The sequence below is a fragment of the Procambarus clarkii genome, chromosome 30 (genome assembly GCF_040958095.1).
Source record: "Procambarus clarkii isolate CNS0578487 chromosome 30, FALCON_Pclarkii_2.0, whole genome shotgun sequence".
In the NCBI taxonomy this organism is placed as follows: Eukaryota; Metazoa; Arthropoda; class Malacostraca; order Decapoda; family Cambaridae; genus Procambarus; species Procambarus clarkii.
This window is the reverse complement of record NC_091179.1, coordinates 32,020,715-32,035,184: the sequence shown is the minus strand read 5'-3', so window position 1 is coordinate 32,035,184 and position 14,470 is coordinate 32,020,715. Positions and strand designations below refer to the sequence as shown.

The window sequence follows — 14,470 nt, the reverse complement described above, 5'->3', positions numbered from 1 at the left end:
AATCAGCCCTACCCAGTGCTCAATTGATAATTAAAAATGGAAAGTCCAAGGTCACCATACGTGGATTATTTGACCAAGGATCCCAAATGACTTTTATCTCAAAGGAGTTGGTAGATGCCTTGAAACTCAAGCCTGTACGAGACACAAATAGACATAACAGGATTCCTGACTAACTCAGGAGCCCGAGTCTTCAAGGTTGTACAACCTAAAGTACGTTCAGGCGGTTATGTCCAAACGATACAAGCTTTTGTAGGAGATAGATTCCCATCAGATCTGTATGGGTATGGTCTAGGGGACAACAGCCAAATTCCTTGAAGAAAAAAGAATCAAATTGGCTGACAAAAGAACATCAGACAACCTCTCCAATATTGGAATCCTTATGAGATCAGATGTCTACCATAAGTTTATCAAAGGAAAGGATGAAAAACAGGGAATGAACCTGTTACCATCTGCAGGTGGCTACTTGCTAACAGGCCCAGTATTATGACTGAAGCATCCCGCACCTGTAGACAACCAACATGCCAACCCAGTAATGGTTGCATGACTAGGAGAACAGTCTCCATTACAATTCAGAGACATGTCCGAGGATTAGCTTGATCCCCCTGTACATAAATTATGGGACCTGGCAACTCTTGGCATTGTCCCTGAACCTAGTTCAGATAACAACTGGACTTACAAACAATACCTGAACTCAGTTATCTACAGAGATAATCAATACTGGGTCAGGTTACCATGGAAGCTGAATCACCCTCAGCTACCCGTCAACCATTTTATGGCACAAAATAAATTAAGGTCACAGGTGATGCGCTTACAAAGACATCCTGAAAACTTGAATTTGAAGCATGAAAAATCAAGAAGCAACTCGATGACAACTTTATCGAAGTTGTCACAAATGATAACCCAAAGGAAGGACACTACCTGCCACACCACCCTGTATTGAAAAATTCAGCTACTACCCCACTACGGATAGTATTTAAATGCAGTGCTAAGACAAAGTAGAGTAGTGTTTCCTTAAATGACTGTCTTCAAACTGGCCCTAGCCTGACACATAGGCTATACGACGTGCTGTTAAAGTTCTGCATCGGGACTTATGCATACACGGCAGACATCAGTAAAGCTTTCCTTAGGGTAGGTCTCCAAGAAGAAGACCGGAACTACACAAAGTTCCTATGGATCAAGGATCCTAATGATCCAAACAGTGAATTAATCACTTACAGGCTTGCGTCTGTTTTGTTTAGTGCCACGTCTTCCCCGTTTCTGCTTCAAGCTATCTTAGGCATGCACATGAAGAAGTCCAATAGCCCAAATAAAACAGAAATTAGCAACAACTTGCATGTGGACAATTTTCAAGGAACAGCCAGCAGTGAGAGTAAACTGCTGAACATATACCACAAGGCCAATCGAGAATTAATGGGAGCAAATATGCCTTTCCAGTTGTGGGTCTCCAACAATGCCAAATTAAATCAACTGATTGAAACTGATTTTCCCGACTACCAGGTACCCGAGAAGACAAAATTATTAGATGTCGAATGGAATACGACAGCAGATCAGTTGACAATCAAGTCGGTGGAGCCAGATACCACCAACCTAACAATGAGAAAATAATTCTCACAAGTCAGCAAACCCTTCAACCCACTGGGACTATTAAGTCCAATCTTAATTAATGGGAAGTTAATAATGCAGGAGTGTTGGCAACAAAAAAATAGGCTGGGATGATCTTCTAAGACCTTCCTTACAAGAAAAATGGCAAGGGCTAGTGAATGATTTAAGTATCCTAGAGTCTGTCAAGTTCCCTCGGGAACACAGTAAATGAAAAAGAACCAATTAAGCTGCATGTATTTCTGTGATGCCTTAGGAAAGGCTTTTGGCACATTAGCTTACCTGGTCTCAAATGGGCTAGCCAATTTGCTCCAAGCAAAGTCCAGAGTGGCACCATTAAAGAATCGATCATTGCCACAACTGGAATTAACAGCCTTGTTGCTAGGAACAAAATTGGCTCATTATCTGATCAAGGCCTTAAGCAACATCCACTTTGAAGAAACAATTGAATGGCCAGACAATGAGGCAGTGCTACAGTGGGTTAAAAACAATAATAGTTAAAATTCTTACGTGAGTAACCACATTAAGGAAATACGAGAGTTGTCAGCAGGGTTCAAACTGAGATATATACCCACCAAAGAGAATCCAGCTGACTATCTCCTCCGAGGCCTACCTTTACAGCAATTAAAAAAGGCAGAGATGTGGTTCAATGGACCTCAGTGGCTAGTCAGCGACCAGTGGCCTAAACAAAAGCCACAAGTCATTGTGAACAATGTCACTGTCGCTACTGAGAACACAGAACTACCTCGAACTTTGGTAATTGATCCTAATTGGTACTCTGAACTGAACAAACTATTAGGTGTCACCCAAGTGGTGTACGTGTGATTTTCTAAAGAAAATAGGTATCAAGCATAAATTCCCTAGTGCCCTAAGGTACTGGGTCAAAAGAGCTCAGACAGACACAATCGGGAGAGAATTTGACAATGTCCCTAAAAAGCTACAAAATGATCTGGGTCTCTGGGTAGATACCAACAATTAAAACATAATCAGATGCAGAGGCTGCTTACAGTATCCTGACATAGATCGGAAAGCAAAAAATCCAATATTGCTTCCTCGTCACCACATAGTAAGCAAACTAATTGTGTTACACATACACAAATACAACACTCTGCATGGTGGGGTATTAGATACTCTCACAGACTTAAGACAACAGTACTGGCTACCCCAAGGTAGGCAGACTGTAAAATCCATAATTAAATCCTGTGTTATTTGCCAAAGATACGATACCAGAGTGTGTCCTTATCCTGGCCATCCTCCACTTCCAAAGGAACGAGTTGTACATATTCGCCCTTTTGAGACTACAAGAGTAGATTTCACAGGAGTACTAACCCTAACAGGCACCAAGGACAAAAATCCAGTAAAGGCATATATCTGTCTATTCACTTGTGCCACAACAAGGGCAGTCCATCTAGAAGTGACTCCCGATATGAGTGCTGAGGCCTTCTTACAGGCTTTCCGCAGGTTTGCTTCACATAGATCCTGTCCTAAGTTAATGATCTCAGACAATGGGTCCAACTTATTGGCAGGAGAAGCATGTCTGAGGAAAATCTGGACAAACTCAAAGGTGCGCAGGGCCCTAAATCAACGGCAGTGCTCACCTTTGGGTGCGCACTGCCGTTGGAAATTCATACTTCCCAGAGCGCCATGGCACGGAGGCTTCTATGAACGCATGATTGGTACGGTGAAACGTTCTCTACAGAAAACCCTACACCACCAAAAGATTGACCTACAGGAGCTCCAGACCGTAGCCATAGAGATAGAAGCACGAGTTAATAACGGACCACTTACCTACCTCTCTGATGATGTTTTGCAACGTGAACCATTAAGTCCAGCTCATCTGATGTATGGGAGACCTCTCAGCACCCTAGTGTCCCTTACAGAAGAGGAACCATAAGATCCTTCATATATCTGAGAGAGTGATTTGGTTCAACGTTTCAAAAATCTATCAGGGGTGATAAGTTGGTGGAATGACGTATGGACTCGAGAATACCTTACTGCTTTGAGAGAGTATCATTACAGGGCAAACAACCCCTACAACAGAATTAACTTGAACCCCTGGTTATATAGTTCATGTGGACAGCGATGAGCCACGCTCAGAGTGGCCTATAGGCCAAATAGTCTCTGTGCACTCCGACTAGAGTGACCCTCGCCTCCACACATGGGACAGAGGGAGACAGGACTAGAGCATTTGAGGGCACCATGCCCAAACCTCCAGCACTTACTGCAGAGCCGAGGATATGGAATATACTCCTGAACGGAGCACCTGCACCAGCAAGAATGACAGAGGGCGAAAGGGTCCTAGCATCAAAGGTAATCTTCACAACCAGAAGGGGCAGACGGCGACGACCACGAGGGGGGGGGGGTGATTAAACGTATCTACCTGAAGAACAGAATGACCCTGGGCCTAGAGGATATGCTTGATATCCTCGTGGCAGTCTTAGATTTCTTACACCAGTTGCAACATGGTGCGGGAGGAGAACAGTGCCTACACTGGCATTTAACCGAGCGTTCTTGGAGACCCGAACAGGGATCTCGCCAATGTAGGATAAGGCGGCCAAGCGGGTGGCTGCATCCTGAGAAGGAACAGCAACGACACTGGTACCAAGACGAGTGGGGTTAAAGGTACAGAGGCATCTCCTGAATCTACAAGATGCCTACGAAAGGAAAAATTGTTAGGAGGAGTTGAATCTAAAGGATGAAGGTCAAAGTACTTAGTCCACGTAGCAGGACCAAACAAAGCATGGTATGAATTAGTATGGGAAGGGAGCACACGAGAGCGGTCGTGGCGGGGACGGTGATGAAAAACTTTAGAGAGAGACGGGTCATAAGGTGCATTAGTCACAATAAGAGATGGAGCCGTGCAAGGGACGAGGCGGTCACCCCAGCAAGCTTGGGGCTCAACCCATCCACAGAGGAGGGAGGGGAGCAGGGAGGAAGAGTCCGATCTGGGGCTTTTCCGGGCCCTGTAGCAGGGGCTACAGAGCCCGGTCTTCCAGGACGGTCCGACTCAGGGGCCTGGTCGCCAACCCCATGAGCCTGGGTAGGAGAAGTCGTGTCGTCATCCATGCAGTAAACAATTTCAAAGGTTTGGGGCCTGGAACCAAGGGATACCACCTACCAGGGCAGCCAGGGAGGCCAAGTGCAGGACAGTGCAGGAAGGGTGTGTCGTCCCCAGCGGTGCGTCCCCTTTTCAACAGGGAAGTCCTACTACTTCGTCCATTCTCCCACACTGGTGCTAAGACCCCATTCCCCCTATCGCCCCAGCCTGGACACCCAACCATCCACTCAAGGTGGTCCCTCACAGGCGACCCCTCCAGCGGGTGGTCGGATGGCTCACAAGGCCCCTACGTGGTGCCCTTCAGCATGTACACCACCAAAAGAGGGGGCAGGAGAGGGGGCAAAGGCAACCCTCACTGGTCCCAGGGAGGTGTACGTGTGCCCCTCACCACGGCAAGGAGGCACCACTGAGGGGTTATAATTATAATTAATAATTCGTTTTCTCGGGTACAGGCAGACTGAATATGTATGAAGTTTAAGCTTATATCGAGGTTTCCTATGCCCCGCCCGCCCCCCAAGTTCGAACAATGTAATTCCACAACAGTTGACTAAATGCTTAGCGACCAGAGGTATTAGGTGAAAGGAAACATACCCAATCATTAATCTTTCGGCCTATATTCGTACCCGGAATTCCGTATTGCACGTCGAGAACGACCCGACAGTGCTAGTGAGCAGACTTAATATCGCTCTACCTTCATTGAGAGTAACCCTAACCCACAACCAACTTGAATAGCTATCTGTAAGTCTTATATTTATGTTGTTCTCTATAGATCTATGTTATGAGGTTCATGTGTGTTTATAAATTTGTGTTTTATTTTGGTCAAACATGGTGATCCTTGAAGGAGGACGTGGGTGGAACAGAATCTTGGAGGGTTCATGGTTTTGAATATACCATTGTTTATATATAAACTTTCCCTCACTACTCCAGTGGAATTGTCTGGGTGTGAAGGGATAGCTTTATTGGTTTATGTAATTCAATTGGCTGGCGTGGATACGGTATTTCGAAAATTGTTCCGTGTTCAACTCACACTAAACACGTCCCTTGAGCTGTTGATCATGTTTATGTTGATGTCGCTAAGTCTCGTGGGGCGCGGAGCTCGCTGGCTCGTTATCCCTTGTGGGTTGCCAGGAATTAATTGATCTGGCTTTAACATACAGGATATCCCGTTAATATCCATTCAGTTCTACTAATGTCCTTTTGTATAATGTCCATTTACACTTATCACAAGAGGAAGACGTTGTTATATCTCTCAATCCCAGCCCATCCTCTTGTTTTGGCAGTTCTTACAGTAACGATGAGGACCATAGTATATATACCGACGTACAACGAAATTAGAAATTAGAAATCTGAACTGTTGGGTTAGACTAACTGGAAAACTATTTCTTATTTGTTTTGCTTTGACAAACTAAACTAATCTAACTTATACTTCCTCGGCGTAATATAGTCCAAATATATATACTATACTAGGCCTATGATTATTTTAGTTTGTGTTTTAGCTTCATTTATTTTAAAATACTTCCTTAATAGTCAGTATACTACTATCTAAAAGTCAAGAATAAACGTAAAACGTCAGTATACTACTATCTAAATAGTCAAGAATTAGTGAGTATTGAGGCTGGTCACAATATGTAGTCGGTAAACAGGAGGATGGGTTGCTCACTCCACTATAACTGAGTGGTGACCATTGCTAACACTCACGCACGTCTAACAATCTTCGTGGACTGATAAATGATCCACACGCATTTAATGAATAATTCAGTATTAAATTACCCATAAAAAGGTTACTAGATTTATGGATGAATTACAATTCTCTTCATCCCAGCTGCCTCGACGAACCAAGCAAGCGTACATCTGTGAGCGTTCTTTTGTTCACACAACCTCATCCAGCATTCCTGTTTGGTATACCCTCATTAATGATTGGTTTCCCGCCTTAGAAAAGGTTCGAGATTTAAGATAATACTTCCACAGTATACGAGGCAGAAGTTGCATTAGTTTCTTAAAGTTTATCAAATATCATGTTGATTATACGTGGTTATTTTCCTCAGACGTCATAATAACATAACCAACAGTATGTTAGGCAGCAACAACAGTAGCCAGATAACAGTTGCATAAGAAACAGCAGGAGCCGCGTTAATTTTAATAAGTAACAGCAACAGCTGACTTAACAGTATCAAAAACTGTGTAGGAGTCATTAGCAATGACTCGAGGGAATAATAATTAACCAGTGGGCCCAATATACAAGACCAACGCCAATTGAAAGCTGAATTAACGTTGATTTTTCGTCAAAAAAGCCCCACTCCTGGATGTCGTTCACATTGAGAATAATGAGAAACATGTGGTTCAGCTGAAGAAGGAACAGCAGCGTTACTAGTGCATTACAGTAGCAAAACTGTCAACGGAACAGTAGCCAGGGAATGAACACCACCAACAGAGTAAGTAGCAAGTGGAAGACATTAAGCAGTAGCAGCTACAAGAGTGAGGGAAAACAGCTGCAGGAGTAAGGAAAAAAATCAATAGCAACTTCAGGAGTGAGGGAAACGTCGGTAGCAACTATAAGAGTGAGGGAAACGTCAGAAGCAACTATATGAGTGAGGGAAACATCAGTAGCAATTACAAGAGTGAGGGAAGCATCAGTTGCAGCTACAAGAGTGAGGGAAACATCAGTAGCAACTACAAGAGTGAGGGAAACATCAGTAGCAACTACAAGAGTGAAGGAAACATCGGTTGCAGCTACAAGAGTGAGGGAAACATCAGTAGCAGCTACAAGAGTGAGAGAAACATCAGTAGCAGCTACAAGAGTGAAGGAAACATCAGTTGCAGCTACAAGAGTGAAGGAAACATCAGTAGCAGCTACAAGAGTGAAGGAAACATCAGTTGCAGCTACAAGAGTGAGGGAAACATCAGTAGCAGCTACAAGAGTGAAGGAAACATCAGTAGCAGCTACAAGAGTGAAGGAAACATCAGTTGCAGCTACAAGAGTGAGGGAAACATCAGTAGCAACTACAAGAGTGTAGGAAACATCAGTTGCAGCTACAAGAGTGAGGGAAACATCAGTAGCAGCTACAAGAGTGAGGGAAACATCAGTAGCAACTACAAGAGTGAGGGAAACATCAGTAGCAACTACAAGAGTGAAGGAAACATCGGTTGCAGCTACAAGAGTGAAGGAAACATCAGTTGCAGCTACAAGAGTGAGGGAAACATCAGTAGCAACTACAAGAGTGTAGGAAACATCAGTTGCAGCTACAAGAGTGAGGGAAACATCAGTAGCAACTACAAGAGTGAAGGAAACATCAGTTGCAGCTACAAGAGTGAGGGAAACATCAGTAGCAACTACAAGAGTGAGGGAAACATCAGTAGCAGCTACAAGAGTGAAGGAAACATCAGTTGCAGCTACAAGAGTGAGGGAAACATCGGTAGCAGCTACAAGAGTGAAGGAAACATCAGTTGCAGCTACAAGAGTGAGGGAAACATCAGTAGCAACTACAAGAGTGTAGGAAACATCAGTAGCAGCTACAAGAGTGAAGGAAACATCAGTTGCAGCTACAAGAGTGAGGGAAACATCAGTAGCAACTACAAGAGTGTAGGAAACATCAGTAGCAGCTGCAAGAGTGAAGGAAACATCGGTAGCAGCTGCAAGAGAGAGGAAACGATCAGTAGCAGCTATCAGAGTGAAGAGAACAGCACTGGCAGCAACAAGAGTGAGGGAAACTTCAGTAGCAGCTACAAGAGTGAGAGGAATATCAGTAAGAGCTACAAGAATGAGAGGAATATCAGCAGAAGTTACAAGAGTGAGAGGAACAGCACTACCAGCTACAAGAGTGAGGGAAACATCACTATCAGCTATAAGTGAGAGTGAGAGGAAAATCCGTAGCAACTACAAGAGGAAAGGAAATAATAAATCAGAGTAAATAAGGAAATAAGAGTAAAGAAAATAAGTATATGAAAGTTTAACTCTAATACAAGATTATACTGGTGGTGCTGAAGACAACTACCACACCACCAGATCATCCAGCATACGACGCTGGCTGAAGGCAGACGGCGTTGCTGGAGGCCAAAGGTGATCCAAGAGCACTAAGGGGGAGTGACTGCCTCTCCAGGGAGACGGCGCCCTTTATATAGTCCGGCGGTGATGACTCATCCGGTGTCAACGCAAGGTGGACATCTGGTCAACTAGCAAACTGCAAGTTTGTAGCTGGCGGTGCCCTTGTGTTGAGCTGCACCACTGCCAGTTGAAGGCGGCTAACTGCTTGTTTGTGAAGGCAAACTACCGCTTCGCAGAGGCGCCGGGCTTGCCTCTGAGTCGTACTGGCCGTGCCAGGTCCCGGGAGGAGTACGGAGAGGTGCCATGACTGATGACTCAGCTCGGCTGGTGTAGAGGTGAACGTCCAGTGCAGAGGCATTGTAGGTGATGGGAAAAGGCAATTCCACTGATTTGCAGTGGATTCACGTGATAGAGGAAAATATCAGAAGCAACTACAAGAGAGGGAGAGTAGCACTTACACTTGTAGCACTAGTAGCTACAAGTGTAAGAGGAACATCAGTAGCAGCTACATGAGTGAGGGAAACCTCAGTAGCAACTTTAAAAGTGAGGGGAACATCAGTAGCAGCTTCAAGAGAGGGAGGGGAACAGCACTAGCAGCTACAAGAGTGAGAGAAACATCGGTAGCAGCTACAGGAGTGAAGGGAACAGTACTAGCTGCTACAGGAGTGAGGGAATCATGAAACACAGCTACAAGAGTTAGGGAAACATCAGTAGCAGCTACATGAGTGAGGGAAAAATCAGTAGCAACAACAAGAGTATAAGGAACATCAGTGCCAGCTACAAGAATGAGGGAAACACCAGTATCAGCTACAAGAGTGAGAGAAACATCAGTATGAGCTACAAGAGTGAGGGGAAACACCAGTATCAGCTACAAGAGTGAGAGAAACATCAGTATGAGCTACAAGAGTGAGGGAAACACCAGTATCAGTTACAAGAGTGAGAGAAACATCAGTATGAGCTACAAGAGTGAGGGAAACACCAGTATCAGCTACAAGAGTGAGAGAAACATCAGTATGAGCTACAAGAGTGAGGGAAACACCAGTATCAGCTACAAGAGTGAGAGGAACATCAGTATGAGCTACAAGAGTGAGGGAAACACCAGTATCAGCTACAAGACTGGAGAGAACAGTACTAGCAGCTAAAAGAGTGAGGGAAACATCAGTAGAAGCTACATGAGTGAGGGAAAAATCACAAGCAGCTACAGGAGTAATAGGAACATCAGCAGCAGCTGCACTGGAAGACATTAAATTAACGTAAACTCGTTGTTGTAGTAGTTCTAGATTTTGTTGAATAAATTGTTGTTGTTCATGGAAAGGGTTGTTTGATCTATCCCACAATAATATTTTCCCACTTCTGCAACGCCTTGCAAGCTTATGTTTAAATTGAGTCTGCCCCTGGAGCTTGAGTTGGATTCATGGAGCCACACTTCTTAGAAATATTGAAGTGAGAACCCGTCAGTTACCCTTTATTAGTTTTTATCACATGAAGGAGCCAACGGCCCAAGAGGCCAGGTTTTCACACTTGTGGTTGAAGCCTGGCGGATGGCTCCCGCTTTTCCTATGGCCTCAGGCTTAAAGTAAAAATCTGCAAGTAAGCAGTTCTTTCTGTTTGAGGTCTGGCTCCCAAGCGAGGTAGTTCCATCAACGTAACATCTGTAGAGAATTTAAAAAAAAATTCACAGGGAGGAACACCAGTAGCAGCTACAAGAGTAAAGGAAATATCAGTAACAGTTACAAGAGTGAGGGAAACATCAGTAGCAGCTACAAGAGTAAAGGAAATATCGGTAACAGTTACAAGAGTGAGGGAAACATCAGTAGCAGCTACAAGAGTGAGGGAAACATCAGTAGCAGCTACAAGAGTGAGGGAAACATCAGTAACAGCTACAAGAGTGAGGGAAACATCAGTAGCAGCTACAAGAGTGAGGGAAACATCAGTAGCAGCTACAAGAGTGAGGGAAACATCAGTAACAGCTACAAGAGTGAGGGAAACATCAGTAGCAGCTACAAGAGTGAGGGAAACATCAGTAGCAGCTACAAGAGTGAGGGAAACATCAGTAGCAGCTACAAGAGTGAGGGAAACATCAGTAGCGGCTACAAGAGTGACGGAAACATCAGTAACAGCTACAAGAGTGAGGGAAACATCAGTAGCAGCTACAAGAGTGAGGGAAACATCAGTAGCAGCTACAAGAGTGAGGGAAACATCAGTAACAGCTACAAGAGTGAGGGAAACATCAGTAGCAGCTACAAGAGTGAGGGAAACATCAGTAGCAGCTACAAGAGTGAGGGAAACATCAGTAGCAGCTACAAGAGTGAGGGAAACATCAGTAGCAGCTACAAGAGTGAGGGAAACATCAGTAGCAGCTACAAGAGTGAGGGAAACATCAGTAACAGCTACAAGAGTGAGGGAAACATCAGTAACAGCTACAAGAGTGAGGGAAACATCAGTAGCAGCTACAAGAGTGAGGGAAACATCAGTAACAGCTACAAGAGTGAGGGAAACATCAGTAACAGCTACAAGAGTGAGGGAAACATCAGTAACAGCTACAAGAGTGAGGGAAACATCAGTAACAGCTACAAGAGTGAGGGAAACATCAGTAACAGCTACAAGAGTGAGGGAAACATCAGTAACAGCTACAAGAGTGAGGGAAACATCAGTAGCAGCTACAAGAGTGAGGGAAACATCAGTAACAGCTACAAGAGTGAGGGAAACATCAGTAACAGCTACAAGAGTGAGGGAAACATCAGTAACAGCTACAAGAGTGAGGGAAACATCAGTAGCAGCTACAAGAGTGAGGGAAACATCAGTAACAGCTACAAGAGTGAGGGAAACATCAGTAGCAGCTACAAGAGTGAGGGAAACATCAGTAGCAGCTACAAGAGTGAGGGAAACATCAGTAACAGCTACAAGAGTGAGGGAAACATCAGTAGCAGCTACAAGAGTGAGGGAAACATCAGTAGCAGCTACAAGAGTGAGGGAAACATCAGTAACAGCTACAAGAGTGAGGGAAACATCAGTAGCAGCTACAAGAGTAATATGTTATTTTTCCTCACATCGCTTATTTGTCCTTTCTCCTTAGTTACACCTCCATCTCTCTGATCAATTCTTATTTCCTCACCAAAATCCTGGTAGCCATAAAGCGTCTCGGTGCAGCTGCTGGCCCTCACTCTACCCGGTGCAGCTGCTGGCCCTCACTCTACTTGGTGAAGCTGCTGGCCCTCACTCTACCCGGTGCAGCTGCTGGCCCACACTCTACTTGGTGCAGCTGCTGGCCCTCACTCTACCCGGTGCAGCTGCTGGCCCTCACTCTACCCGGTGCAGCTGCTGGCCCTCACTCTACTTGGTGCAGCTGCTGGCCCTCACTCTACCCGGTGCAGCTGCTGGCCCTCACTCTACCCGGTGCAGCTGCTGGCCCTCACTCTACTGGTGCAGCTGCTGGCCCTCACTCTACCTGGTGCAGCTGCTGGCCCTCACTCTACCTGGTGCAGCTGCTGGCCCTCACTCTACCTGGTGCAGCTGCTGGCCCTCACTCTACCTGGTGCAGCTGCTGGCCCTCACTCTACCTGGTGCAGCTGCTGGCCCTCACTCTACCTGGTGCAGCTGCTGGCCTTCACTCTACCTGGTGCAGCTGCTGGCCCTCACTCTACCTGGTGCAGCTGCTGGCCCTCACTCTACCTGGTGCAGCTGCTGGCCCTCTCTCTACCTGGTGCAGCTGCTGGCCCTCACTCTACCTGGTGCAGCTGCTGGCCCTCACTCTACCTGGTGCAGCTGGTGGCCCTCACTCTACTTGGTGCAGCTGCTGGCCCTCACTCTACTTGGTGCAGCTGCTGGCCCTCACTCTACCCGGTGCAGCTGCTGGCCCTCACTCTACTTGGTGCAGCTGCTGGCCCTCACTCTACCAGGTGCAGCTGCTGGCCCTCACTCTACCTGGTGCAGCTGCTGGCCCTCACTCTACTGGTGCAGCTGCTGGCCCTCACTCTACCTGGTGCAGCTGCTGGCCCTCACTCTACCTGGTGCAGCTGCTGGCCCTCACCCTACTGGTGCAGCTGCTGGCCCTCACTCTACCTGGTGCAGCTGCTGGCCCTCACTCTACCTGGTGCAGTTGCTGGCCCTCACTCTACCTGGTGCAGCTGCTGGCCCTCACTCTACCTGGTGCAGCTGCTGGCCCTCACTCTACCTGGTGCAGCTGCTGGCCCTCACTCTACCTGGTGCAGCTGCTGGCCCTCACTCTACCTGGTGCAGCTGCTGGCCCTCACTCTACCTGGTGCAGCTGCTGGCCCTCACTCTACCTGGTGCAGCTGCTGGCCCTCACTCTACTTGGTGCAGCTGCTGGCCCTCACTCTACTTGGTGCAGCTGCTGGCCCTCACTCTACCCGGTGCAGCTGCTGGCCCTCACTCTACCTGGTGCAGCTGCTGGCCCTCACTCTACTTGGCGCAGCTGCTGGCCCTCACTCTACTTGGTGTAGCTGCTGGCCCTCACTCCACCTGGTGCAGCTGCTGGCCCTCACTCTACCTGGTGCAGCTGCTGGCCATCACTCTACCTGGTGCAGCTGCTGGCCCTCACTCTACCTGGTGCAGCTGCTGGCCCTCACTCTACCTGGTGAAGCTGCTGGCCCTCACTCTACCTGGTGCAGCTGCTGGTCCTCACTCTACCTGGTGCAGCTGCTGGCTCTCACTCTACCCGGTGCAGCTGCTGGCCCTCACTCTACCTGGTGCAGCTGCTGGCCCTCACTCTACCTGGTGCAGCTGCTGGTCCTCACTCTACCTGGTGCAGCTGCTGGCCCTCACTCTACCCGGTGCAGCTGCTGGCCCTCACTCTACCTGGTGCAGCTGCTGGCCCTCACTCTACCTGGTGCAGCTGCTGGTCCTCACTCTACCTGGTGCAGCTGCTGGCCCTCACTCTACCTGGTGCAGCTGCTGGCCCTCACTCTACCTGGTGCAGCTGCTGGTCCTCACTCTACCTGGTGCAGCTGCTGGTCCTCTTTCTACCTGGTGCAGCTGCTGGCCCTCACTCTACCTGGTGCAGCTGCTGGTCCTCACTCTACCTGGTGCAGCTGCTGGCCCTCACTCTACCTGGTGCAGCTGCTGGCCCTCACTCTACCTGGTGCAGCTGCTGGCCCTCACTCTACCTGGTGCAGCTGCTAGTCCTGACTCTACCTGGTGCAGCTGCTGGTCCTCACTCTACCTGGTGCAGCTGCTGGCCCTCACTCTACTTGGTGTAGCTGCTGGCCCTCACTCTACCTGGTGCAGCTGCTGGCCCTCACTCTACTTGGTGCAGCTGCTGGCCCTCACTCTACCTGGTGCAGCTGCTAGTCCTCACTCTACTTGGTGCAGCTGCTGGCCCTCACTCTACCTGGTGCAGCTGCTGGTCCTCACTCTACTTGGTGCAGCTGCTGGTCCTCACTCTACCTGGTGCAGCTGCTAGTCGTCTCTCTACTTGGTGCAGCTGCTGGCCCTCTCTCTACTTGGAGCAGCTGCTAGTCGTCTCTCTACTTGGTGCAGCTGCTGGTCCTCACTCTAATTGGTGCAGCTGCTGGTCCTCACTCTACTTGGTGCAGCTGCTGGTCCTCACTCTAATTGATGCAGCTGCTGGTCCTCCCTCTACCAGATGCAGCTGCTGGTCCTCACTTTACTTGGTGCAGCTGCTGGTCCTCACTCTAATTGATGCAGCTGCTGGTCCTCACTCTAATTGGTGCAGCTGCTAGTCCTCTCTCTACCTGGTGCAGCTGCTGTTCCTCACTCTACTTGGTGCAGCTGCTGGTCCTCACTCTAAT

At 47.6% G+C, this 14,470-nt stretch overlaps 2 protein-coding genes across 2 annotated transcripts in view; one reads left to right on the top strand and one right to left on the bottom strand.

Moving 5' to 3' along the window:
• Positions 1-2,238: 2,238 nt before the first annotated feature.
• On the top strand, positions 2,239-3,493 carry LOC138370032 (uncharacterized). The gene is made up of 2 exons (XM_069333806.1): positions 2,239-2,414; positions 2,818-3,493. The coding sequence occupies exons 1-2, from the start codon at positions 2,239-2,241 to the stop codon at positions 3,491-3,493; spliced, it is 852 nt and encodes a 283-aa protein (XP_069189907.1).
• A 3,617-nt stretch (positions 3,494-7,110) lies between these two features.
• LOC138370031 (uncharacterized) overlaps positions 7,111-14,470 on the bottom strand; it is a 149,709-nt gene continuing 142,349 nt past the window's right edge. Inside the window, exons 4-6 of the mRNA XM_069333805.1 lie at positions 9,301-9,506; positions 8,082-8,531; positions 7,111-7,146 (exon numbers count right to left, since the gene is read on the bottom strand). Coding sequence (XP_069189906.1) covers positions 7,111-7,146; positions 8,082-8,531; positions 9,301-9,506 — 692 coding nt within the window. The remainder of the gene's footprint in view (positions 7,147-8,081; positions 8,532-9,300; positions 9,507-14,470) is intronic.